Source organism: Crocodylus siamensis, chromosome 2, assembly GCF_052110815.1.
Source record: "Crocodylus siamensis isolate JL-2025a chromosome 2, ASM5211081v1, whole genome shotgun sequence".
Lineage (NCBI taxonomy): Eukaryota > Metazoa > Chordata > Crocodylia > Crocodylidae > Crocodylus > Crocodylus siamensis.
This window is the reverse complement of record NC_143396.1, coordinates 148,820,859-148,848,206: the sequence shown is the minus strand read 5'-3', so window position 1 is coordinate 148,848,206 and position 27,348 is coordinate 148,820,859. Positions and strand designations below refer to the sequence as shown.

Here is a 27,348-nt window from a genome sequence, read left to right as displayed (position 1 = left end):
GAGTACTAAAAGATGGATCTGTGTCAAGATAGCTAGTAGGGTGCCCCAGGGCTTGATACTTGGAGTGCTTTTCAACATCTTGATCAATGATCTGGATGTGGGGGTGAAAAGCACACTGGTAAAGTTCTCTGATGACACTAAGCTGTGGGAAAGTGCAACCACGCATCAGGGTAGGCTGATGATTTAGGTGGACCTAGATAAATGAGGTAGATGGGTGGACCAGAACCACATACTGTTCAACACTGGGAAGTGTAAAAGTGCTCCATCTGGGGAGGAAAAATCCACAGCAAACTTACAGGCTTGGTGGTGCTATGCTAGCTAGCACCACATCCAAAAAGAACCTGGAGGTCATAATTGACCATAAAATGAATATGAGCCACCAGTGTGATGCTACAGTTAGCAGAGCAAACAATATGCTGGCAAGCATCAACCAATGTATCTCAAGCAAATCTAAGGAAGCTATTCTTCCACTCTACTCAGTGTTGGTGAGGCCACAGCTGGAGTACTGCATCCAGTTCTGGGCACCACATTTCAAGAAGGATGTGGAGAAGCTTGATAGAGTCCAGAGAAGACCCACTCATATAATTAGAGGCCTGAAGAGCAAGCCATACAAGGAAAGGCTGACAGCCTAGAAAAGAGAAGATTTTGTGGGAATTTGGTGGCAACTTACAAATATATCAGGGGTGAACATCAAGGGCTAGGCAAACAATTATTCACCAAAACGACCCAGGGGAAAAACAGGAGCAATGGTCATAAACTCTTAGAAGAAGGTTTCAGACTGGATATAAAGAAAAAATTCTTCATAGTTCGTGTGACCAGACTCTGGAATAGACTACCAGCAGAGATAGTGCAGGTACCTACCCTGGATATTTTCAGAAGGAGACTGGACTCACACCTTGCTTGGCTTATTTGACCCCAGCATTCTTTCCTGACCAGAGCAGGGGGCTGGACCTAATGAGCTCATGAGCATCTGTGAATTCATGAATGTTCACAGTGTTTCCTGTTGGCACCAGTATATACGACCCTCTTCAACTACCAACTCTGGAGCAGGTCACATATCACCATCTATATGAAAAGCATTGTTCCCTTAAATAGTCATTGGAAGCCTATATTTTTCTTTGGGACATATTCAGTGATTTTGGAAGGTTTAGAATAGATAGAACCAGCCATTCTCAAGTTATAAGTGAACATACATACAGACAGATAGGCACTTCATTTTATAATCATGATAGCTGAACTGAATTCACTGCATCCAAAACGGAGTGGTACCAGTTTGTTATCTGAGAAGTGAAGTAATCCCAGTCATTGGACCCCCAAAAGGGTCGAGTGAAAAATAACCCACCTACATACATACAGACATACACTTCATTTTATATATATAGATACGGGAGCATTCATATGGTAGGAGATTCTACATACAGTAACACAATAAACAAGTGTCAGGTGACATAAAGTTCAGTTGAGCATATGTTACTAGAAGCTAAAGAATCAATTCCCTATCATTTTGGCAAAGCATTAAAAAGTCACATTTTCACATATTGCATGCTAGCATTGCCTGGCATGGAACTTACTACAGCTCTAAAATAGAGACAAGGGTAGTTATGCAGTGTTCATATTTTTAAGGGGGTCTTTTTTCATTCACTTTATCCAAAATCTCCATCTGTTCTCATTTAGCTTCATTGAGCTATTATATTATATTATAACTTTAAAGTTCACAGCAAAAAAGCTCATCAGTCTTTACTGTATAGATGTCATATAGCATAGGACAAAAGTAGGCTGAAAATTAAATATTAGTGATATATATACTAATCTGGCTTAGCACTTTTTGTAACATATTTTCATATGATGATCTCAAAGAACTGTATATACAATAACTAATTAAACCTTAGCGGTTACATCTCCATGAGACACTTTACTACACAGTAGTGTAGCATACCATGCAGTAAGCGTACACATCTACATGGTTATTGCACAGTAAATGATGCTACTCATGAGTAAAAGTTCTACCTGCAAATTCAAGTAGCAAATTTACTTGTGATTAGTTACTGCGTGGTAATGGACACGTAGACACCAACCAGAAGCAGATTTGCTTCCAGTCATCTCTGCCACTAGGCAGTCCCAGCCTCGGGCTCTTAAAAGTCGGCAGGCATTTTGAGCCCTGGGGCACATGTGCAGGGAGCCTGAGGCTGCCCTAGGCCATGGTGACATGGCGATCCAAGCTTGGCTTGGAGCACAGCCGAGTGAAACACCTCCGGCTGTAGTAGGGGAGGTCTCCATGGGGGAGGAGGGGTGATAGGGATGTGGGTCCCACCTAAGGCCCTGACGCACTGAGGGAAGCCCAGGGCATGGAACCCCACCACCACCACCACCACCACCTCCAGGAAGTCATACACCTGGAGCATAGTGTGCCCCACGATGTCCTGAAGGGCACTGCATACCTACAGAATGGCTTCCCCAGCAGTGGCCTTGCCTACCCCAAAGAGATGGCCCACATAGTGGAAGCTGGTGGGCATGGCCAGCTTGAGAAGTGCAGGGGCCAGCTGAGGGTCCACGAGGAGGGGCAATCACATGTTAGTGTCCTGCCACTCCAGATGTGGCCAGAGCTGCCACAAGAGGTCTAAGAAGGTGGCTCGGGTCATCCAGAATGCCTCCAGCCACCAGTCTTGCCAGGCCTGGCAGACCCAGAGGTAGCAGAGCTTCAGGCCCAGGAGGATGAGGGTGGCCCTAGAGGTGTCATCCAGCATCATATCATCGGTATCCCTGCTGGGGGAGAAATTAATACCTTGTAAAGTTGGGTCTTGTTGTGAATAGGATTAATGTTATTTCAGTAAACCTCAAGCTTTCCAACAAATCTGGAGAGTTGGCATGTGCCATACCCCCAAAGAAAAGAAAAGAAAGAAACGTGTAATGTTATGTTAGATCTTAAAGATACTTTCAGGAGACTTTTCCCCTTTAATAAGAGATTTATTCCATCACCAGTATAATGTAAAATGTACATGCTTAACTTGACAACTAAATTATAAAAATTTAATTTCAGGGCCTGATTTTCAGAAGCAACCTCTGATTTTGTACTCTCAAGTAATTTCAGATGCATTTTATGGCACTTGAATGTGTAAGTGGATGATTGGGCCTTCAGATAGAGCACTTGGACATCTAAGTACTCTGAAATCAGCCTGCAGTTGCTTCTGGACACAGAATACGAGGCCAAGTTGAGACCATTTTTAATTTCAGAGGCTAACTTTCATATTGCTGTTCATGCTAAGTAAAAAGAAACAAACTTGTTGTCCTAACATGATCAACAGAAGTTCCTTTTAATATAGCATTACACTGGAGTGGCACTTTATGAGGCTGTCACCTATGATATGAAAACCACTCATCTTTGTGGTCCATATTCCCTTTGTTAATGGTGTACTATTAGTCACCACAAAAATCTGTTAGGGTCTTCCAGGTTTAAACATTTGCTTTCCTTTGTGTCTGTTCTTGAGTCAAAATAATCTTCATTACTTTCATGTCATTAAAGATTAAGGTTTCACTTTTTCATTTAGGAAGCTCATAAAAAATAGCAAAGGCTATCTCCTTCACTTTAATCTTTCAGCTGCCCATGGAAAATAACTGGATTGACTTACAATATGATCAAAGATGAAGATAGAACAAGAAGCATTAAAGGAGAATGGAATGTTAGGCTTTAGTTGGAGAACAGCAATAACTGGTAAGAAAAGGCAGAGCTGCTGAGACATCTGGGCAAGGTTTTTTCCTATTATTTCCTATTAGATTAACAGATTCATAAAAGTTAGGGGCTGGAAGGGACCTCACAAGATCATCAGGTCCAGACTTCCTGGTCTTAGCCAGGAAAGACTGCTGGGGAATGACCCCAGCAAATTGTGTGTTCAGTTGTCTTTTGAAGATCTCCAGGGTAGGTGACTGTATCACCTCTGGGGGAGTCTGTTCCAGACTCTGAACACTCCAACTGTAAACAAGTTTTTCCTTATATCCAATCTGAAGTGATTTTCTAGCAGTTTATGTCCATTATTCCTTGTTTTCCCCTGAGGTGCCTTGGTGAACAGATGATTCCCAGCCCCTGATGTTCACCCCTTATATACTTATAGGTTGCCACCAAGTTCCCCCTAAGTCTTCTCTTTTCCAGGCTGAACAGTCCCATGTCCTTCAGCCTCTCCTCATATGGCCTGTTCTCCAAACCTCTAATAATCCCTGTGACCCTCCTTTGGACTCTTTCATGGTTTTCTACATCCTTCTTGAAGTGTGGTGCCCAGAACTGGACGCAGTACTCCAGCTGCAACCTCACCAGTGCTGAGTAGAGTGGTAGAATAGCTTCCTTAGTTTTGATTGAGATGCATCAGTTGATGCATGCTGGTGTATTGTTCACTCTGCTGGCTATAGCATTGCACTGGTAGCTCATGTTTATTCTGTGGTCAATCATGACCCCTAGGTCTCTTTCAGTTGTGGTCCTAGCTAGTGTAGCGCCGCTGAGCCTGTAAGTACGTTGCAGATTATTTCTCCTCAGGTGGAGCACTATACATTTCTCAGTGTTAAACATTATCAGGTTTTGATCTGCCCACCTTACAAGTCTGTCCAGGTCAGCCTGTATCCTCAGCCTGTCCTCCAGTGTGACTGCCCATAAGTTAGTGTTGTCCATGAACTTTGCTATGTCTAAATCACTGACAAATATGTTGACAAGCACTGGTCTGAGTACTGAGGGACACCACTGGTCACCTTTTGCCATGTCGACTCAGTTTCGTCTATCACATTCTCTACGTACAACCTCAGAACTAGTTTCCTAGCCACTGGACCATTCAGTTGTTGAGGCCACAATTTCCCAATTTAACCATAAAGACATTGCGGGAGACCCAGTCAAAGGCTTTTAAAGAAATCCAAATATATGACATCAATCTCATCTCCCTTATTCAGAGGTGAGTATTCAGGCATGACCTGCCCACAATGAAGCCATATTGGCTGTCATTTAGAATACTGTCTTCTGTTAGCCTATCACTGATAGATTCTGTGATTTTTTTTTTCCTGGATTTTTCCAGGGATTGAGGTCAGACTGATTGGTCTGTAATTCCCTGGGTGCTCTCTCTTTCCTTTATTGAAGATAGAAACTACATTGGCCCTCTTCTAGTCCTCTGGGGTCTCTGCCAAGAGCCATGAGTTCTCAAATAGTTTTGCCATTGGTTGTGCAATGATGTCAGCCAGGTCGTTTGGTATTCTCAGGTGTAGTTTATCCCATCTGGTGAAAGACCAAGGCAAAGTAGTCATTCAGAAGTTCAGCTTTCTTCTGGGTGCCAGTAACCAGGTCTACTGAGTTGTTGAACAATGGCTCCAAACTCCCATTTGTTTTCCTCCTGTTCCCTATGTACCTAAAAAAAACCTTCTTGTTGTCCTTGATTCCTGTTGCTAATCTAAGTTTGGTCACCACTTTAGCTTGTCTTATCTGTTTCCTGCAAATGCGGGCTGCTATGGAATAGTCCTCCTTGGGGCCCACCCTGAGCCTCCATTGTTTATAAGTCTCTTTCTTCTTTCTTAAGAGGACTGTGATTTCCCTGTTTAGCAAAAAGTGCTTCCCAGGCCTTCTGTTACCTTTTTCCCACATGGGAATGGACTTCCTTTATGCTTCAAGAATTGTGTCCTTAAGGAACAACTGCTCTTCATGCAGACCTTTTGCCTTTGGTCCCTGGTCCCACAGCCCTTGCCCTACTAGTGATCTAAGCTTGTTGAAATTTGCATTTTTGAAGTCCAAGACTTCAACCCTGCTATCTGATTTCTCTGCCTTACATCAGACAGTGAACTTGATGGTTTCATGGTCACTGTTGCCCAGAGCTCCTTGACACAGGTCAGGAAGGATCACGACTGATGCAACTTGGCTGAGTGTTCGTCCCAGGAGATGTCTAGATAATTAAAATTGCCCATGACAACCATTTCATGTACACGTGCAGCCTCAATCAATTCTCAGATGAACTCCAGATCAAGTTTCTCCCCCTGGTTTGGTTGTGTGTAGTATACACCTACAGTTAGGTCTCTCTTGCCATGCCCGCCTCGGGGGATAAATAAGGAGAGAAAAACAGGGACAGAAACACACAGTATTGAAAATTTCAACTGGTCCTTTCTATTCAGAGTAGATTTTTTGTTTAGGTCCATACATTCAGGTTGCATAACGTTTTATCCAAGTTGCACTCCTTGCTTTGGGATATAACATCCAACTGGCTTTAACCTATTATATCATTATCCTCTTAGAGAAAGAAAAATTACTTTAGTGCAACAATCTTTTGAGATTTAATTTAAAGTGATAATATATCCTTGTAACTACAATTAGTTTGTTCCAATATGTGTATTTATGAGGCATGAGTTCCCTGACTAAGAATAGAATGATTTTTTAAAAGTGTCTATATTTTAATAATTTAAAATAACTGAAGGGAAAAAAAAGAAACAAATAACACACAGAAGTGGGGTGTGAGTTTTATAAGACAATTATCTTTTTGAAAAAAATTAAGAACCATTTATAATAAGTTTCAACATGAATACATGGGAATGTATTCAACAATAAAGTATATAATAACTAAAATGTAATTTTAAGTATATTATTTTTCCCTTTAAGCAAAAAATGTAAATAATAATAATAATGAATTGAATAATCATCAGCAGCTATCCCTCAATACAAGGATAATGACTGTCGGGGGGGAAGTGGGAGCTACTGGCGAGTTTTAAGGTAGTTGGGGAGTCCAATCCTTGCTCTGCAACCTTTTCCACAGATATGACAAGTGGTGCCTTGGGCAGGGGCACAACTGTTAGCGAGGATCTTGTGCTTGTTCCTTCTTCTCTGCCATTTCTTAGCTTCCTGAGAAAGATGGTTCTCTCCAAAGCAGGCTGTAACTTAATGTATGGTGCAGTGCGATTGAGACATGTTACCAGGCAGCACTTCCACTCTTCTTAAGGTATGAAATGGAATATAATCATTTACAACAACAGAAAAAAGTCAACTGGAAAATGGAATATAATCATTTACAGCAATGCGATGCTGCGGCTAGTAAAGCGACCAAAATGCAATGCGATGCTGCAGCTAGTAAAGCGACCAAAATGCAATGCGATGCTGCGGCTAGTAAAGCGACCAAAACGCTGGCTTGCATCCATAGATGCTTCTCGATCAAATCCCGGGACGTCATTCTCCCCTTGTACTTGGCCTTGGTGAGGCCGCAGCTGGAGTACTGCATCCAGTTTTGGGCTCCACAATTCAAAAAGGATGTGGAGAAGCTTAAGAGAGTAGGAGAGCCACGCGCATGATCAGAGGTCAGGAAAACAGATCTTACGATGACAGGCTGAGAGACATGGGACTCTTTAGCCTGGAAAAGCGTAGGCTCAGGGCTAATCTGATGGCCACCTATAAATTTATCAAGGGTGACCACCAGGATCTGGGGGAACATTTCTTCACCAGAGTGCCCCAAGGGATGACGAGTTCGAATAGTTACAAACTCCTGCAAGACCGTTTCAGGCTGGACATAAGGAAGAATTTCTTTACTGTCCGAGCCCCCAAAGTCTGGAACAGTCTGCCAGTAGAGGTGGTTCAAGCACCTACATTGAACGCCTTCAAGAGTAAATTGGATGCTTATCTTGCAAAAAGATTGGGATCCTATGACCCCAGCTGACTTCCTGCCCTTTGGGCAGGGGGCTGGACTCGATGATCTCCCAAGGTCCCTTTCAGCCCTAATGTCTATGAAATCTACAAAAACTTGTCAACTGCAAATAAGCACAAGTAAATGATCCATAAAAAATAAAGAATCCAGAGTTGCAGTTTTATGTGTACTTATAATTCATCAAAATAACCCCCAAAACTTGATAATTCCAGTAGTTTGATAAAAGCATAAATAAACGTTCAATACAATGCTGCTCGATATTCTTCAGACAGCAGTGTTTATAATCTAAAGCTGTATTTTTTCTGTGGCCAGTGTACCTATATTGAATCTGAAACAATCAGGGCATATTGCACATAAATTGCAAAACAAACAGTGTATTACATTTTCTTGGTATTTTTAAATCCAATTGAAAAAATAGAAAATTTGGGGGTATTTTGTCACTATAACCCAGAGGTTTGGAAGGCATCTTCAACAACTTCAGCTATTTAATATGTAATATTTTAATGAAGACTTGAATTAACAATGGAAAAAGGATTGTTACTGTGCTGTATCATGAACAAACTTGCATTAATAAAGGATTTGTCCCATCAGATGTGGGGTACATTTTAAAGCTTTCAACTGGGAATTTTACCAAGAATAAGTTTACAGTACTGGACGCATCTACATGACACATATACTGCTGAGTAGACTAATTAGCTACACAGTAAATGTTGTGTGTCTACATGTGCAACCTATTAGGCTGGCATAAATAAACTAATTAACTCTGCAGCACGATAGTACTTTTAAATACAAGTACTGTCCTGAAGCAGATTGTTTTACTCCACCGAACCACATATGTAGACTATGCCCCAGCTGGCTGGGGCATGACGGTGTTTCAGTGCAGGGGCCACTGGCCAGCTAGCCCCACACTGAAACACCCCCAGCCAGCCCCTCCACAGCATGTTGAACCAGCGGGGAACAGCCATGAGCTAGCAGGTTGACCCCTGGGGATCCCTGTCAGCCAGGGCTATTCCAATCCAGCTCAATATGCTGTGGTCCCAGGCTCACATTCAAACAGCACACTTGGGAGCAAGAAACTCCAGAGCAATAAGCTCCAGTGTTCATTGCTTCACATTAATTGCACTTGTAGGCACACCCAGTGTATGTAAAACTTTTGCTTTTTTTCCCCCAAGTAGTTAAAACGTGTCTTTTTTCAAGACATCAATTGTTAAATATTTTACAGTTTCTTTTCTGATACTGAAAAATCGCTAGGCTAAAATCCAGGCCCCCCACAGAAGACCATTAAAAACAAAAAAAAAACCCTCCAAAAACCTTAATTGTCTCATATATGGCCAGCATTTAACTCACTCTAATATAGTTAAAAAGTGCACTTATTCAAACTTTATATTAGATTAATTGCTTTCTCTAATTTCTTATGTTTGTGATCGTTCTAAAACACCTAATGCAAAGCTTCTATGCATTGCATTCAATGATACTAAGGAAAAAAACAGTTAACAGAGTGACCATTTTTGTAAACAAAAACAGACCTGATTGGATATAATTGTACAAAACACTGATATAAAAAAGAATTTTAGCAGCACAGAATATAAAAGTCAATCGAATATATAACTCATCTAATTTTTATATAATTGAGCTAGTAAAGGAAGATCCTAAATATTAACAGACATACAGTAAAAAAAATCCACAGGGAAAATGATCATATATAACCAACCTAATTTTCAATACAGAAATTAAAAGGTTCCACATTTAAAAAAAAAGAGCATTATCCTTTCTAATACTAATTTTCTAGTTCAGCTATTACTCAAAAGTGGAGTTTTCAAAACTGGTGTGCTTTGGCTTACATGCTTTGAAGTCAGTGGGAGTTTTGGTATTGAATGTGGGAGAGGTGTTAACCCCATGGTGAGCCCTTTTGAAAAATCCCACATTACATGTTTTTCACAAGACTCTTAGCCTTCTATTGGAGAATAAAAGACAAATAAATGTAATTGTGGGCACGTCTACACATTCATTAATGCACCTTAGATACAATGCATTCAGTTTACTACTTCCTTAGTAAAGGACTAACTGCAAAGTACCTAAAGTTAGTGCTGGTGCATGATTTGTGCTGTGATGCTGTACTGTGCAGTGTTATTAAGCCAATGTGCAAGAAGCTTCTCATATAGATGCACCCTGTATTTAGACAATAGAGCTATCGATTTAATGCCAGATTTAACACAGCCTTGCATCTGGAATTACATTTATACTGTGCAAAATGAGTGAAGAGCATTATCACCAAATCAGATGGCTATCATTTTATCCCCTTTATACAGCTAGACCTGCCTTAACAATTGGTAAGGTAACTGCGTTTGTCCTTTGATCTAAATTGGTTGTTGTTTTCATTTGTGGCATGGCCACAAAGAGAAAAAGCCAATTATATTTATTATTATCATCAAGATAGTGATTTCTTAATATCATAGAATCATAGAAAATTAGGGTTGGAAGGGACCTCAGGAGGTCATCTAGTCTAATGCCCTCCTCAAGGCAGGACCATCCCCAACTAGATCATTCCAGCCACAGCTTTGTCTAGCTGGGTCTTAAAATCTTCCAAGAACGGAGAACAACCTCTCTGGCTAATCAGTTCCAGGGTCTTACTACCCTCCTACTAAGAAAATTCTTCCAAATATCCAACCTAAACTTCCCTTGCTGTAACTTGAGACTGTTGCTCCTTGTTCTGTCATATGCCACCACTGAGAACATCCCGGCTAGCTCCATCTTCTTTGGAACCCCCCTTCAAGTAATTGAAGGCTGCTATAAAATCCCATCAGTCTCCTCTTCTCTAGACTAAATAAGCCCAGTTCTCTCAGTTTGTCCACATCCTTTCTGTAGTGGAGGGTCCAAAACTAAACACAGTATTCCAGATATGACCTCACCAGTACTGAATAGAGGGGAATAATCACTACCCTTGCCTTGATGGCAACACTCTTACTAGTATGTAGTTAGCCTTTTTTGCAAGAAGGGCACACTGTTGGCTCATATTCAGCGTATTGTCCACTGTAACCACCAGGTCCTTTTCTACAGACCTACTGCCCAGCCAGTCAGCCGCCAGCCTGTACTTATCCACGGGATTGTTCTATCATAAATGAAGGACTTTGCACATGTCCTTGTTGAACCTCATGAAATTTCTTTTAGACCAATCCTCCAATTTGTCAAGGTCACTCTGAATCTTAGCCCTACCCTTCAGCATATCTACTACTCCCCACAGCTTTGTGTCATCTGCAAACTTCCTGAGGGTGCACTCTATGCCATTTTCCAGGTTGTTGATGAAGACATTGAACAAAACTGGCCCCAGGCCTGACACCTGGGGCACTCCACGTGATACCAGCTGCCAACTAGACATCAAGCCATTGATTACTACCCATGAAGCCCAGTGCTCCAGCCAGTTTTCTTTCCACCTTACAGTCCATTCAGATAGCCCATACTTCCTTAGCTTGCCTGCAGGACTGTTGTAGGAGAGCATATCAAAAGCCTTGCTAAAATCAAGGTATATCACATCAACTGGTCTCCCCACATCCACAAAGCCAGTCATCTCATCATAGAAGGCAATCATATTAGTCAGGAATGACTTGCTTTTGATGAATTCATGCTGACTTTCCTAATCACCTGCTTTTCCTCCAAGTGCTTAGATATGGATTCCTTGAGCATCCATGTTTTTTCAAGGAACTGAGGTAAGGTCCTTTTCCAGTTGTCTGGGACCTCTTTCCTGATTGCCATCAGTTTGCAAAGATGATGGACAATGACTCTGCAATCACATCAGTCAACTACCTCAACACCCTCAGGTGCAATGGCTAGAAAATGGTATTTAGAGGTTTACTTTTGGGAACTGGCTTGTAGGTAAAGTAGAACAATGGTGCAGGGCAATGGCAAGGGTTAATGGATTCCTAAAAGCCTGTTTGTGACAAAGTTTCATCAAGGCCCACTGTGTCTGATAGGCAAGCAGCAAGCAGACACACAGGCTGGAAAATTAATGACATGTACCACACTATTCCATAACATGAGAAAAGGTCCAGATTAAGATGTGCTCATATGATGGGTTTGTGAAGCAAAAAATATACTGACAGGATAGAACATGAACAGTATGACTACCACAGAAAGACCAATCAATAATGCCCAAAAATGAAGACTCATCACAGAAGGGAAAAAAGATACAAAAGGAGGGATTTCAGAGCAGCAAAGTGTCCCTGAGATGGGAACCTGGTCAGAAGGCACACCGCCAGCCAATAACATCCACCCCACTGGGGGGGAGGGGTTAACCCTCTGACCTCCAGGCTGCTGTCATCTGACCTTCAAGAGAGAACCTGAGAGTGAAGCCTGCATATTGGCCAGACATACCTTCCCTCTAATGACAGATCTAGGACTGGAGACAGAATTGCTTGCATTGTTTTTATCTGCTTTCACTGTGTATCAATAAAATTTGCCAGTTATCAAATGGAAAGGTCATGGTCAGTCTGAGGGTTTTGAGTCTGCCCAGAAAAGGGTACCCGGGTCATATATCCAGTGCCCACAGAGTGCATCCCATGCAGATTTGTCCAGCTTTTCTAAATAGTCCCTAACCTGTTCTTTTTCCACTGTTGGGTGCTCATCTCTTCCCTAAACTGTGCAGCCAGGTGCAGTAGTCAGGAGCTGATCTTGCCTGGGAAGACTGAGGTGAAGAAGGCATCAAACACTTCAGCCTTTTCTGCATCCTCTGTCACAAGTTTATCTCCCCCATTCAGTAAGGGATCCACACTTTCCCTGATTCTCCTCTTGCTACCAACATATTTGAAGAAACCCTTCCTGTTACCCGTTGTGTCCCTTACTAGCTACAACTCCAATTGTGCTTTGGCCTTCCTGACTTCATCCCTGCATACCCAGCAATGCTTTTATACTCCTCCCTATTTATTTGTCCAAACTTCCATTTTTTATAAGCTTCATTTTTGTGACTTAGTTTATTGAAGAGTTCCCTGTTAAGCCAAGCTGCTCTTCTGCCATACTTGTTAGTCTTCCTGTGCATCATGATGGTTTGTTCCTGCACTCTCAGTAAGGATTCCTTAAAGTACAGCCAGCTCTCCTGGAGTCTTCTCCCCCTCAGATTGGCTTCCCAGTGGATTCTGTCCATGAGTTCCTTGAGTATGCAAGTCTGCTTTTCTGAAGTTGAGGGTCCTTACTCTGCTGCTCTCCATACTTCCTTTCCTCAAGATCCTGAACTCAATCGTTTTGTGGTCACTGCTGCCCAAATTGCCATGAACTATTTGAGATATCATTGCATCTCAAGTCATATGTAAATTAATGTTAGAAAACATTTAATGAAAATATTGTTGTGACCTTTCCCATAATGGCAAGGTCATATTATTGTCTCTCTGTCTTATGCTCTATTTTTTTTCTCCAAATGTTTTGTTTTATAAATATTACTTTAGTTGTACAAAGAAAAGCTATGCGCTAGCACTCTCTGAATAGAAAAAGAGTTATCAATCTGTCACTCTTTTTCCCTTCCATTAGATTTTTTTCTATTTCTAAAACAGCTGCTCTCCACTTATGTGGATCTTTACGTGCTGTTGATCCTCTTGTTTAAACAACATCAGCTGCATCAAAAGTTAAGCATTTTGATTTCTTCCTTATTTTCTCCATATAATAATAAGGGGGAAAAAAGTGACATTGCAAGGTGCAGCATGGGTATTTTTGCACTCTTAACCATGAAAAGAAAATGTGGAAGATTAAAAAAAAACAACAAACAAAAAAACCCAATGGACTGGAAAACAAAACCTGACAGTACAGAGACAAAGGAGCTTGTGCAAAGAGGTCTATTTGTGCATTTTCTACCCGAATGTTATGTTTACCCATTCTTTACACATCCTGATTTTCATTTTTTCATAAATATCTGTTCCATTATTAGAAAAATGTTGTTCTTTTCTTGGTACTTTCTCTGAGAAGAAGTTGCTTTTGTTTAAGTTGTTGGGACTGATATGATTAAGGACAGAAGTTTGTACTTTAATGAACTGAGGCTTCACTACTGAAAAACAAAACCCATACTAGTATTGAAAAAGTACTGACATCATGAAAAAGAATGAAAAGTAAAGTTCTTCTTGCACTGTTGACATTGTGGGAGCAGTGCTGCAAATTATAATGACTCTGAGCAAATATAAGCCTAACTGGTAGGTTTGGGAACTTTCTCAGTTGGAAAATAACAGGTACAACTTGAGCCTGATTCTCATTTGGCTTTGAAATAAATCAGAACTAGCTCCACTGAAACCAATGGAGTTGCTTAGGTGTAAAACCAGTACCAGAACATTTTTGTTAAAGAGCTTTCTTTGCCTGTGCACCCACCAGCAGTTGAAGCTGCCCAATAAACTGCAATGAACAATAAGCTGCAAGCATAACTTTTGAGCCACAAAGATTATGAATACTGTTTATAATTAAAATGTTAAATAAACATATGTGTAAATTGTAATTCTATTATAACCTCTTGTTGACAATGAAGTTGTGGAGAAAAAAATCATTGTATTTAAATTATTAGACTGCTGGCTTCATGACAATTAAAATATATTTCAATACTAATTAATTCAAAAGTTTTTAGATGATATGATAATTCTATAAAAGCTAACAAAAGAACTTTCTTCACTTCCATTGCTGGAACAACATGAAGGCATTGCAGCATGAACTCAAGATTATTAAAATTAGCCAGTTGAGCCTAACCAGGAAATAAATTGCAAAGCTAAAGCCCATCACAGAGGATACCCTCTGGCAGCCCCTTGTTGTTTAATTCAGTAGGTAATTATCCTGAGTATCTTGGTTGATTAGCTAACATGAAAGAGCAAACAGTTACTGAGGAAGACCTCATCAAAACCATATAGCATTTAAATAGGTTAGTCAACACCTTATGCTGATAGAACTCAGATGGAAACAGTCCTCTGGCTAGGAACAGGGCTCCAGGTATAAGCATCCCACAGATGAATCCTTGTCATCATCCACACACCAACCTATGAAAGTTGGATAACTCACCCAGCAACAGTGATTGAGCTAAGGAGAATGAAATACAAAGCTGAGTGTCATCCACATAGAAGCTATTGCAGCTTATGTTTCCTTACCCCCATTCCTGATGCCTCTGTACTTACCAGTAAAAACGTTCCACTATATTTTGCATATTAGTTCTTACATTCTATTTATACAAGATTATTAACAAAGGAAATCATGCTACTTTACTGTAAAATCAATTGTTTTTATTTAAGGACTAAACAGGTTTCCTAGATACCTTATTCTGGGGTCTTGACATGGAGGAAGCACTGACAGGTGGTTCATGATAACTACAGACTTGCATTTATCTAGGACAGATTAAAATTCTTTCTGTGCTTCTGAACATGAGTGTCCTGAATATCCTGACCATCCCAAGAAGGATTATGGCATCTGGACAGCCCTTATTTAAATTAAAGACCACAGTTTTGATTCTCAGCTGGTATAAATCAACATACTGCCACCAAAGCCAACAATACTACACCACTGTAACCAGCTGAGGTTATGGCACAACAAATATGTCATATAAGAGAATGTTTAAATTAAACTGAAGCCTGTATCCAAAAAGTTACAGATTACACTATATAAATTTGTATCATATAAAATTACAGTAGCCAGGAGTCAACATTTCCAGGGAAGGAAAAAAGGAAAGAAAAATGTATTGCTTAGGCATCCTTCTTTTTTTATATGCCAAAGATGACATGACCACCAGCATAACATAGAGAGGAACATGAATGTTTTGGGTAAAGAGCCAAACATTCACAACTTACACAAAGCTTATCCAAATTTCATTTGAACCTCTCTGGTCTGGAAATAAACTTGGAAATCTCAAGCATTCTCTTTTTCAGTTTTCCAGGGAAGAAGGTAGGTTAGGAAAGCCCTTTAAGTGATCCTAATACAGATGTAACAGGATAATGAGTCAGGGAATTAAATTAAACTTAACAGAGAGGAAAACTTTGTCTTCCTACACAAATGTGGATCACCTCAGATGACATTGCCTTGTTTCAGCAGTGGAGTGCTCAGAGTTCATAGTCATTCCAAACACTTTGCATTCATTTTTGATTCTGGAAATGCAGCCACAGCCTGCAGTGGCTCAGTCCAGAAGCTCGGGGGCGCTCGGGGGAACACACCTCCCTACTGAGCTGAAAGAGATAGCTTGGGCCAAGGTTAGCCCACATACCTTGTGAGGGAGGCTATGGGGGAGGTACAAAGCATCCTGGGATGTTGGGGGACTGTGAGTTAACTTGAATCTGGAGGGGATCTGGGAAAGAAGTTCAAAAAATCAATTGGTTCCATGTGCATGGCTACATTCTGGTGGGATGACTGCATGTGGCATGTAGGCCATGCCTCAATATACAGCCATGCCTCAATATAAACTCAGTATAAACAAAGGAAAAGGTAGTAGACTTGCTGGTGTTAGTTATTGTCTTTCAAACAGTTTCATTGTACCGTGTGGCCTGAATGAAAATAATTGCTCATGGAAATCTAGCCCCTGGATTGCTTTAGTGCACTGTTCTCATGTTCATTTCTTCATGTTCTCTGGTTGAAATTCACCCATGTACTGTGAGGCCCACCATCATTCTGGAAGCTATAACTGGACAAAGGAGTAGATAAACATTGTGCTGGCACTCTCACACAGGGGCAGATTTCACTCCCTACATGCGTGGGGTCCTTGTGTCATTATATAGTATAATATAATCTCTTGAAACACTTGTGGAAGCACACAATCTAATTAAGTGAATAACAATGATTACAGAGATTAAATAGTTTTTTTCCAATGTGGTTTCATTAAATTATAAAAATATTTAGGGCATGGAAACAATGCTTCCGGTGCCAAGTGATTTTTTTTTTTTAAATGGGACATTGATTCAAATGGAAACAGCTTTTCTTTGGGGATTTCCTTCTCCTTAAAATGTCCTTTAAAACATCAACAAATTTGGAACTCACAAGAAACAATTCACAGTAGAAATTTTACAAGAGTTATGTTTTGTTGTACAGATATATACAGAAAAGAAAAAAGAAGAAGATACATCTGTGGTAAAAATAATAAGTCCTTTTCCCCCCTGGTGTCATGTCTTTGGATATGTACAGCCTTGGAGAAATGTATAAATCATTTTTACATGGAACAGTCTTAGAAAACTAGAGATTTTAGTACAAAGGAATCAATTCACTGAAAGAATGTCCACATGCTGTTGCTTTATGAGTTACTATATACACAAGAGGCTCACACAAAGGAACCCTGTTTTATAGTTACTGCTGTACTGTACATTAACATGTGGTTATTGCCCTTCTCTGGGCCAGATTTACACATCGTATTAGAAATAATGTTATAACAATGCTGAAAATGGTGATACAAAACAGCTTTAAGATGACTTTTTTTTAAAAATATCCCTCACTTTAATTGATCTATTTTCTTCAGGGTTTTGTTTGTTTGTTTGTTTAGGTTTGGGGGTTTTTTCCCCACTTTAAAAAAAGATTTTCCAAGAAAATAGTAGCATTTAAAACATTTTTGTAGACAGATTTTTTTTATATAAAGTATCATCCAAAATTCCATTTTTTCCAGGAAAAAATTAACTATAGATATAGTACATAAGTAAAATGTAAGAGTTCTATGTATTATAGTACATTTGTATCCTGGAAAAAAGCCCTTGATTACAATATTATGCTAATTTATTTACAGGTCTGAAATATAGTTGCACACGTGAACTCTTGAGATAAGCCAGGATAAAATATGTGATTAATAATCAGCAGCTGTCCTTTTCAGTTTACCATAACCATAAAAAAACTGTTCAGAGAAAAACATGAATCTGAACAGTGATATTATATTACTAATTTTTTTTAAGTTTGTAGACTATAAAGTAAACTAGGAGTTTTGAAGCATTAGGAACACCCACAGTTAATTCAGAGAACCTGTATTTGCAGTTTTGCATTGTTCTGTTTTGGCAGTAATAACCCCCCCTCTTCTCCCCTCCCCCCCCCCAAAACTAAATAAGAAGTGAAGGAGTTTGGCAAATGTTTGTCTTGATTCTGATATGGTTGGCTCTAAAAACCCCAAATTACCACTATATCATATTCAGATAAAACTTAGTGTCTTCAGCAGCAGATGATGTCCTAAAACTAACCCTAACCAAATTAAAGTCTCCTGTAAACAGAAGCCTAGCAGATCAAGGTTACTAACATGGCTTTGCAGCACTTTTCCCGAGGCTTGTAATATATATGTTTTCCTAACCCAAGCAGTCAAGCTGAAAGGTAGACTGCTAGGGAAAGGCCGTGTGTTCTGCTTGGAAAATGTATACCCTACTAAATATTTTTTGCATGCACTGTTGTGAACTACCTTTAAAAGTGAAGTCACTGTGTAACAAGTATGGGAGTTTCAAAATATGTTGGGTGGTACTGCAAATAAGTTGTGTTAGCTGCTCAAATCTTTGTGTGAGAATCTGATGTGCACTTTCATTATTTGTCACACACAGAGAAGTGACCTTGCCTATGTCTGCTTCATATTCACTGAAGTGCAGAAGATTCCAGTTATTTGTGAATTTCTGATTATATGCCAATTATTATTCAAAAAGATTGCCTGCCATCACAGAGGTTTTAAGCTAAGAGTCAAGCTTAGTATATGCCACACGTTTACTATAACTTGGTTGAGCTACCCAATTCCTAGTCCTGTGGAGAGATCCAATAGGGTCTTATTTCATTGACTGTTCTAAAGTTTGGTCAGATGATATCAAGTTTCTGTGAGACGAGCAAGCTGTATATCAACTAATAGATGGGTCTCATCAGGTATGTACCATGACAATAGACTATCAAGCATGCTGTGTTAATCTACTCCAGATCAAGTACAGCTATAGTCTTGCAGAAATGCTAATTTACAAAAGAAATGTGGCTTGAATGATAAAAGAACACAATTTGTTTTAGATTTTCATCCATTTATAGCTTCATACACTGGGGTGTGGCATGACATTACATGATGCATCAGATGGCACAGGATGCCATTACAAGTTGCATCAAATGGCACAGAATGTCATATTGTGCCATGAGTGATGTATCATCTATGAAAGCACAACAAATATCACCACAATGTGAAGTGTTGTAATACAATAAAAATAGTGAAAATAAAGTTTTTGGACAATTGAAGCTATCAACCTCAGTTTGGATCCAAATTACTCATTCTGAAATCCTTGGTAAACCTGTGTGGACTGAACATTAGGGTAAAAAAACAAAAAAACCCCAACAACAACAAAAAAACAAAAGCAGTCTTCCTCTACTGGTGTAATGAAGCATTCACAAAATTCACACAGTAGGAGAGGACGTCACAACATTTCTAGTTTAAAATGTATGAAAATGTCTTGTTTAAAGTAAAACAAAGAAAGATGTCAAGAGAGGGTCTCAAAGACTTCTATTTCCCTAGTCTCTATGAAATTCAGGAATGTTTACTGATTATTTATCTACTCAATCCCCAATCTACTTTTACAGCAACACCATTAAATGTAGACAGTGCTATCTGAGATCACCCTCTGGAACTTCAGTGTGTCACTGGTTTATGGAGGCAAAAAGATCATAAATTATTGACTCTATTTGGATTAGAGACACCAGCCAGATGGTCCCAGATGTATATTATACAAATGGTGACTTCTCGAAGACAATTCAATCTAGTTATTTAAGTTAACATGCTAGTCCACCCTTCCCCTCCCCTCGCACAACAAGGGAAAATATGAACCCCATAAAATGTTTTTTTTAAATGTAAAGCTAGCAGCAGATGAGAACTTAAGGCTCTAGACAAGCAATGTTCCCCCTTTAAACAACTCTGTCCACTCCTTCCATGAGAAAAATAGGAGAATCTTGTTACCCATCTTGTTGACCTAAAGTCTGCAGCTCTGCAGTATGTATATTATGATGAAGGAAAACATTTTTCCTGCTGTACATGTGTAAGGAAATTGGTCCCCTTGGAGGCTGTCCGAGTCTTCCTGTAAATGTGGAATGCTGCCGGGGTATAGTAGTCTGATCCTTTGGAGCCCCTGAAAATACAGGGAAGTTTTCTGCATTCGGTGTTTGCTTTACTGTATTTCGCGCAGTGTTGGCCAAAAGATTCTGGGTGACGTTAGAAGTGAGGGTTTCATATGTGCCTCTTGTGTGTTTAACGACTTCCACTATTTCTTTATCTTTCAGGAGGTTGCTCCGACACAAATTTGACAGCTGACAGCTTTTGGTCTCGTAGGCAGTTGCTTGGTTGCCCGATGAATATCTAAAAGGGTCCTCGGTGGGAGTATGTGCTGACTTTCTGTCCCTTGTGTTGAGATTTTGGATCGTAATTCTGTTTAGATATGTAGCCTGGAGCAAAGAAAACAGAAATGAAAAAAAGGCATTAGCAACAGAACATATTAACACTAAAACAGCACACAGCATGCAGAGCACTCCCAGTAGCATCTGCAGATAAGCAACAGACCAGGCATTCACTGCTGCTTGATTAAAATGAAAGACAAATCTCAAATGTTAGCACATCTCCCAAGGCACTGCTAGTGTAAAATTGAAGAATTATTCATTTATAGTTAACAAAACAACTTTGAAAAGCATTTATTTAATATATTGAATTTGGGAATTTGCTTTAAAAACCTAGTTAAATTGAAAAGGCAGATTCTTTTAGGGAGGAATAGATATATAGGGAAGCCTCATGACTTTTAAAACAATTTGTTTTGCACTTATCTTAGTTAAAGAAATAATAGTTTGGTTCTAGAAAGCTAACTCTAAATCCTTTCAGGCATTATCTATGAAATGAAAAGAAAACAAATTCTAAATACTTTACATTGCTGTTAAACTCAGAACATGCTAACATTACATGTGTGAGTAGTCCTGTTGAAGTCAATTTAGATAGTTCCTTATCTGCATGAAGTTAAATGCATACTTAAATGTTTTGCTGAATGAGGGACTTAAAGATACAAAATAAGGGGCATATCAGCATTTATCATATTGTCTAGGGACAGAAATTACTCATAAAATGGTGATCAGTAACTGGTTCAAATCTGTAACACAACAGAAGTTCAGTGCACGTAAAGGACATTTATACATGTGCTCCTGGAAGAGTGGGGGGTACTTTAATTAGAGCAGCTCTGAGAGCCACTCTAATTAAAGTGCCTGGGAGCATCTCGTGTATCAGTGTCCACACACTTAAAAATGGTGTCAGGGTCACTTAACTAAAGCTTGCTCAATGAGCTTTAGTTAAAGTGCCCCCCCCCCCCCATTTTTAACCATGGGGATGGTGATACGCAAGATGATGGAGTCTGCTGGAATGCGGTAATTATCATGCTCTAGCAGACTTGATTAAATCGAGCCTGCTCCAATGCACTATAATTACAGCATGTCGGAGCAGCCTCGCTTCTCATATATAGGCACCCAAACTGCCTTCAAAATGGCCAAAACTGATTTAAGATAAACCTGGATGGACATAGTATCAGACTTAACTGATTTAGGTTAAATCGATCTATTGAATTTCTTTCCCAGATCCTCTCTAGATTCAAGTTAACTCACAGTCCCCCAACATCCCAGGATGCTTTGTGCCTCCCTCACAGGGTGTGTGGGCTAACCTTGGCCCAAGCTATCTGCTTCAGCTTAGTCGGGAGGCGTGCTCTAATGCCCACCGGCTTCTGGACTGGGCCACTGCAGGCATGTGGCTCCATCTCCAGAATCAAAAGTGAAATCTGTTCACTTGCTTATTGGTTCTATCTATGCAGCTTAGACTAACCCGTGAAGATTGATTCAATTCAGCCTCAGGCTTTTTGACTGTCTGTACTTAACCATTTTGTGTACGTGTGATTCATATCTCAATCAATTACCTGTTTCCACTCAATCATGACCCTTAGTAATAATGTTATGCCCTCCACTGATCCAGTTCTGGAGGACGCAAGATACCTGTAGCCGCAATTGTATTCCTCCTCCTCTCACCAATCCCATATTATACTTTTTTTTAAAGGTTTAGAATGTCCTTATTTTGAAACCTTTAGGATATAAAATCAAATAAACAACATTTTGAGCAGAAAATTGTTCATACAACTAGGGCAGCATCCTGCCAGCTCAACAGTTATCTGCATTTAGTGTGACAGCATAGGGCATATTGAGGAACTATACTAATTAGAAGATGCTAGGCAGAAGACAGGGCAGGGTGACAGACTAACTTCAAACTAACACAGCTAACTACCTCTTTCTTCCCAGAGAAAATGCCAAGCATTGGCACTGCAATGAATTATTTACACAAAGTAAATTAAGGTAACAGTTACCAATGTGCAGTAATGCCTCTTACCACTTTCTATTTGGGAATATCAGTAGCTATTACAATGGTGCTGACAGATTTTTGTAACATGAAATTAAAATTTTTATGTAGTCACAAGAAAGCTTCTTGCCATGATAACTTTGAACATAAAGTATCTCATTCCAACATGTCTGGCAAAGATTAAACAATATTCCAAAGCCACATCTCAGTGAGCTTAAATAGTGAACTCAAGCCCTCAATACACAAAGTCAAAGGCCTAAAATTGAGTATATACTAATGAGACAAAAATGTTTTCTTCCTTCTCCAGACACCTACATTATTATGTTTTATGGGAGTTCTTTAACTTATATTGCAATTAGTTAGTTCATTTTATATTTTTTACTCTTCTCTCTATCTAGTAAGGTTATATAGTTACTAAGCCCCAGTTACTATTTGAGAAACCAGCAATAATAGCATCCATTGTACCCTATCTTAAAAGTTAATTTGGAACATCATTCTTCCTTTTTTTTATCCCTGTCCCATTTTCTTAAGTATTGTTCGAGCAACCTAGTTCACTTGTAATCAAAGACTGATATTTTCCTGTAGTTCTGTTGCCAGTGAATGCTGAAAGGACACAGCAGTTGCCTATCGACATGTACATGGTCATTTCTTTTCAGCTTGGCCATTCCTACAGCTTGGGGCTAACTACTGCTACTTTGGGGCCAAAACTTTGGGACCCAATCCCTATACTACTACTTTGTTAAATAACTGTTTAAGGATTTTTAAGTAAATCTCTAAAGATTTCCTCATGGCAAGCTGTATTACTTTACATTTTGTGAAATATATATATATTTTTATTCAGCTTAATTGACGGATATATTGAATGCAGTGTGTGACATACCCTGACCCTAGATGCAGCCAGAGGGACCTTTGAGGCATATGCCCAGGGTGCTCCTACACCTTCAGGTGCTCCCTTCTTCCACAGACTCCTCCAAGCTATCTGCTGCTTGGCCACTGAGAACAGACTAGATGTCAGAGGCCAACTCCTTGGCATATCATGCGTCACCCTTACCTATCTCACCCACAACATGTCAGCACTTAACAGGGGGGAGTTTTGCTAGCTAGAAGAACTGTACTCTCATCCAGTAATAATGCACTCAGAAATGACAGATCCCCCTTTCCAGAGAAGCAGCCTGCTGTCTGTATGGTTAAATACTCTGACATTATACTTACACTGACAATAATTTATAAAATATAATACAATATTATAAAAACAAGAGCAAACATAAGAAATCAGTAACTGTATGTTGGGGTACAGACAGAGTTATAAGAACAGACAAACAAAAAAAATATCAAAACAATGTGATTTTATCTTGTGTGTTAAACCTGAGAATGCAGCTTCTATCTAGCTCAATGGCTTAGGAAGCAGCTTCTTCCTCTGACATTCCTGCCAGGGCCTCCTGCAAGGGCAGTTCACAGACTGAGGGCCTTAAGCTATTCCTTATGCCCAGGAACAAGCTAAACACAAAAACTTGCTCTCAAGGTGAAGTTAATTTTTGGTTTCCTATCTGACCATTTATATACAGCACCCCTTGGATTCTTGGGGAGTCCACACTGAACATAAATTCCTCCCCACCGCTCCTCCTCCATCTATGTTTACCAGACTACAAGTCTTTTCTGGTCTAATTCAGATCAGGAGAATATTTGAATACTTTTAGACACAAAGATGAATAATATAATGTCCTAAAGATATTGTCTCTTACTTAATTTCTCCATTGTGAAAAATGGCTTTCCCAAAATCTGGCTCAAGTGCCTCTACCTGTCCCAAGAGCCCTATTTGATAAGTAAATGAATGATTGTCAGATGCTAAGTCTCAGTGATTACTTTTCTTCAGCCATTCTGGCTTTGAGGTGAACAAAACCCATCGTTTCTCACTTGAAAGTCATAATCATGTTGGGCAATCCAACCCTATCATTCTAATATTATAAAAACCTATAAGTCTGCTTGTCTGTCACACTTTATTCTCATACTGATTGGCTGATAGAAAATACCAATCAGAGTGCTCCAAGTGTGGGGGAGCACCGCCATGATTCCAAAGCCACGCACAGGACTGGACAGAGGGTGGAGGAGCCGAGGTCAGCAGTGCTGACCTCGGCTTGCATCCCCACTCCCTGCAAGTGGTGCTGAAGATCAGACAGGGGATGGGGGAGCTGAGGCCAGCAGTGCTAGCCTTGGCTCCCCGACTTCACTCCCTGCAAGAGGCAGAACAGTGGCAACATGGGACATTAGGTGGTGGCACTCCATCTCAGCCCATTCCTCTACCTCCTGCCCCTGTCATTTTTGATGGACAACTGGCTAGTAATGTATAAAATTGCATTTTACATCAAATAGCACAATGCATATAAACGTAAGGATGACAAAGCCAAATACTGCTTGGTGCTACTTACCTGTAGTGACTATATATGTTGTATCTGTCAAACAAACTCAAGAAAGCATGCATAACACCCTACAAACACCTCAAATTATAGTGGGGGTGATGACACAGTGAACCTAACCTGTGTACTTCTTTGCAAAGCTGAGTGATAGGATTTAAGTGAGATAGTTAGCCATGTTAGTCTGAAGTTATGCAGAAGACAGAGTAGGGATGAACCTTATAGACTAATTCAGAGATTCATACTCTTTTGTGAGCCTGAGCTCACTTCATCAGATGCTGAGAGAGGACATGAAGATGCAGTGAAAAGATAAGGGCTTTGGATTTTTACGTATGCCTTTGGGGGAATACTAGTTCCCAGGTGTCAGAGGTGGCAGAGTCAGCAGGAAGGCTGTTCTCTAACAAAACTGACAGGACTCTGAAGACTGTGCTGTAGCTATACAAAAGGTGCCCCTTTGGTGTCTATACTGGACAGATGAGGCTATCCTTCCATGTAAAAATGAATGAACACACATAGAATAATAGAATCATAGAAAATTAGGGTTGGAAGGGACTTCAGGAAGTCATCTAGTCCAACCTTTGCTCAAAGCAGGACCATCCCTAACTAGATCATGCCAGCCAGGGCTTTGTTGAGCCAAGACTTAAAAACCTCCAAGGCTAGAGATTCCACTACCTCTCTAGGTAACCCATTCCAGTGCTTCACCCCTTTCCTAGTGAGAAAGATTTTTCCTAATATCCAACCTAAACTTCCTTTGCTGCAAGTTCAGACTGTTGCCCCTTGTTCTGTCATCTGCCACCACTGACAACATTTGACATCAGTTCCAGAAAGACAGTATAAAAAGTCTGTGACTGAACACTCTACACTTTAACTTCTGTACATACTCCATCACGGATCTTTGAGTATCTGTTCTTAAACAATGAAACTATAAAAACTAGCTTGCTTTTGAAATTGCAGAACAAAGAACAATGGACTACTGGATTCTCAGAACCCAGCATGTGACTCCAGTTGCATCTTCTCACTCTAATAAAAAAAAAAACGGAGCCTTTTCAACCAGTGATTCAATGCCATCACTTGTCCAGAATCTTACAATATTCTCAGATGATCATTGCATTGGCTCCTACCCTTCTTTCAATCCAAAATTACTGGGGCATATGTGCTTGCCTTTCCAGAGGAACCACACAGATGTGTCACCAATGCACTTAGCTACAAATACCTACAATTCACAAGGAATATATCAAGGGGTAAACCATCTCACTAGTAAAAATGTCAGGATCTCAGGAGACAATGGGAGTCTTGTAAAAAATTCCACTACCATTTGGTAGGAAACATATCTGTCTGGGGCTTACTTAGCTTCTGCCTGAATGTATGCTAATAAGAAACTTTTGGAAACTATTTTGGTAAATAAATGCTTGAAATGAAGAATTACCTCTGACATTGCATGGAGGGAAATAAAATTAGTAGAACTATTTAAGATACCATGAATGTAGACTCTGGGCACATCTACATGACAGGTTTACTGTGAAGCTGCCCAGTTAGCTCCATAGTAAATGTCTCCACTTCTACATGTGCAGCTCTACTAGGCCTCAGTAAAGTAACAAACTCCGCTGTAGGTTAGTACTTGTAAATACAAGTACTATCGTACAGTGGAATGTTGTAGTGTGCAGCAGCACACGTGTAAAAGCTAACCCAGCTGGCTAGTGCCTGCCAGGTAGCCCTGTACTAGAGCACCTGCTTGCCCCAGCCAGCCCCTCCACAGCATGTTGAGCCAGGTCAGAATAGCCCTGGGCTGGTAGACTATCCCTTGGGCCCCCGCTGCCAGCTAGGGTTGCTCTGACTCGGTTCAACGTGCTGCTGTCCCAGACTTATGTTCAAATGCAGCGCCCAGGGGCAAAACACTGTGGTGCAATATGCACCACAGTTTATTGCTATGCATTAATAGCCTGTTTAAATGTGTCCACTGACACTCAGACTGACAGTTTGTGGCTGCTTGCAGATGTTAAACCCGCCCCCCCCCCCCCAAAATGCACTCTTACTGAAAGAAGCAGCGCATTACTTTGACCCAGCTCCACAGTATCTGCATTGATTGGGTGCTTCAGTGTGGCTTTTTGGTGCTTTTAGCTAAAACTGATTTGATCAGGTAAAAGTGCCAAAAAAGTCCTACTAAGCACTCAATCTATACAGACATTGGGAAAGCAAGGTCCAAGCTAACACACTGCCTCTTCTAAGCATCTGCTGGGCTCAGCAAGGGAGCATGTTGAATTTAAAGTAAAGCACTGTTTTGTTTTATTTGTTTAATGTTTGCAAGCAGCCTATGTGTCTCCATGAAAATACATCTGTGGTATTCACAGTGGCAGTGAAAGTATATATTTTATATGTGTGGTATCAGTGACTTTCCTTTTTTATGGCTATTTAGTGGGACTACTCAAATAGTTATACGCAGCATGAAATTTGCATAATCAGGGTTTAAACAGGCTATTGCAGCTGTTTGTAGCTTCAGCTATAGAACCTACAGTGATAAACAAGGGTCTTCCTGGAGGTCTAAGATAAAACATGTTTTATAGTCCTAAGTGGAAAGGTGACTGCAACTTAGTTGGCTTGTTGTCTTTTGGAAAGACAGAATGAAAAGGAAAAAAACTAAATAACTGATACATGATGTGGAAAAATGTTATTCTTACAGAGTGAGAGGTACCAAAGATGTGTACAAAAAGAAATACTTATGGGAATGGTACTACAAAGAAATTTGACACTTCTGCGAATGACAACTTTAATGACTGCAGCAACAGGTTATTCTAACTATACGCTGGCACAAGGGTCATTGTTCCAGCTCTGCAACAGGAAGGAAAGAAACAACACACCATTACCACAGTTTTTGCATTTTGCTTTTTATAACTAGATCTAGATAGAATGCCTATATCTTCAAAACATTTAAGTGTAGTGCTCTTTTCTTGCTTTCTATCATTGGTATGTCTAGGAAGATTTGTTTTAAAAAGTTCAGTTTAAAAAAGGAATA

The 27,348-nt window shown here is 40.0% G+C and overlaps 1 protein-coding gene across 1 annotated transcript in view; it reads right to left on the bottom strand.

The window, feature by feature from the left end:
- Positions 1 to 17,692: 17,692 nt before the first annotated feature.
- The window catches only part of CCSER1 (coiled-coil serine rich protein 1), a 1,425,236-nt gene continuing 1,415,580 nt past the window's right edge, over positions 17,693 to 27,348 (bottom strand). Inside the window, exon 10 of the mRNA XM_090037073.1 lies at positions 17,693 to 19,994. Within this exon, the coding sequence (XP_089893199.1) occupies positions 19,509 to 19,994 (486 nt within the window). The 3' untranslated portion in view covers positions 17,693 to 19,508. The remainder of the gene's footprint in view (positions 19,995 to 27,348) is intronic.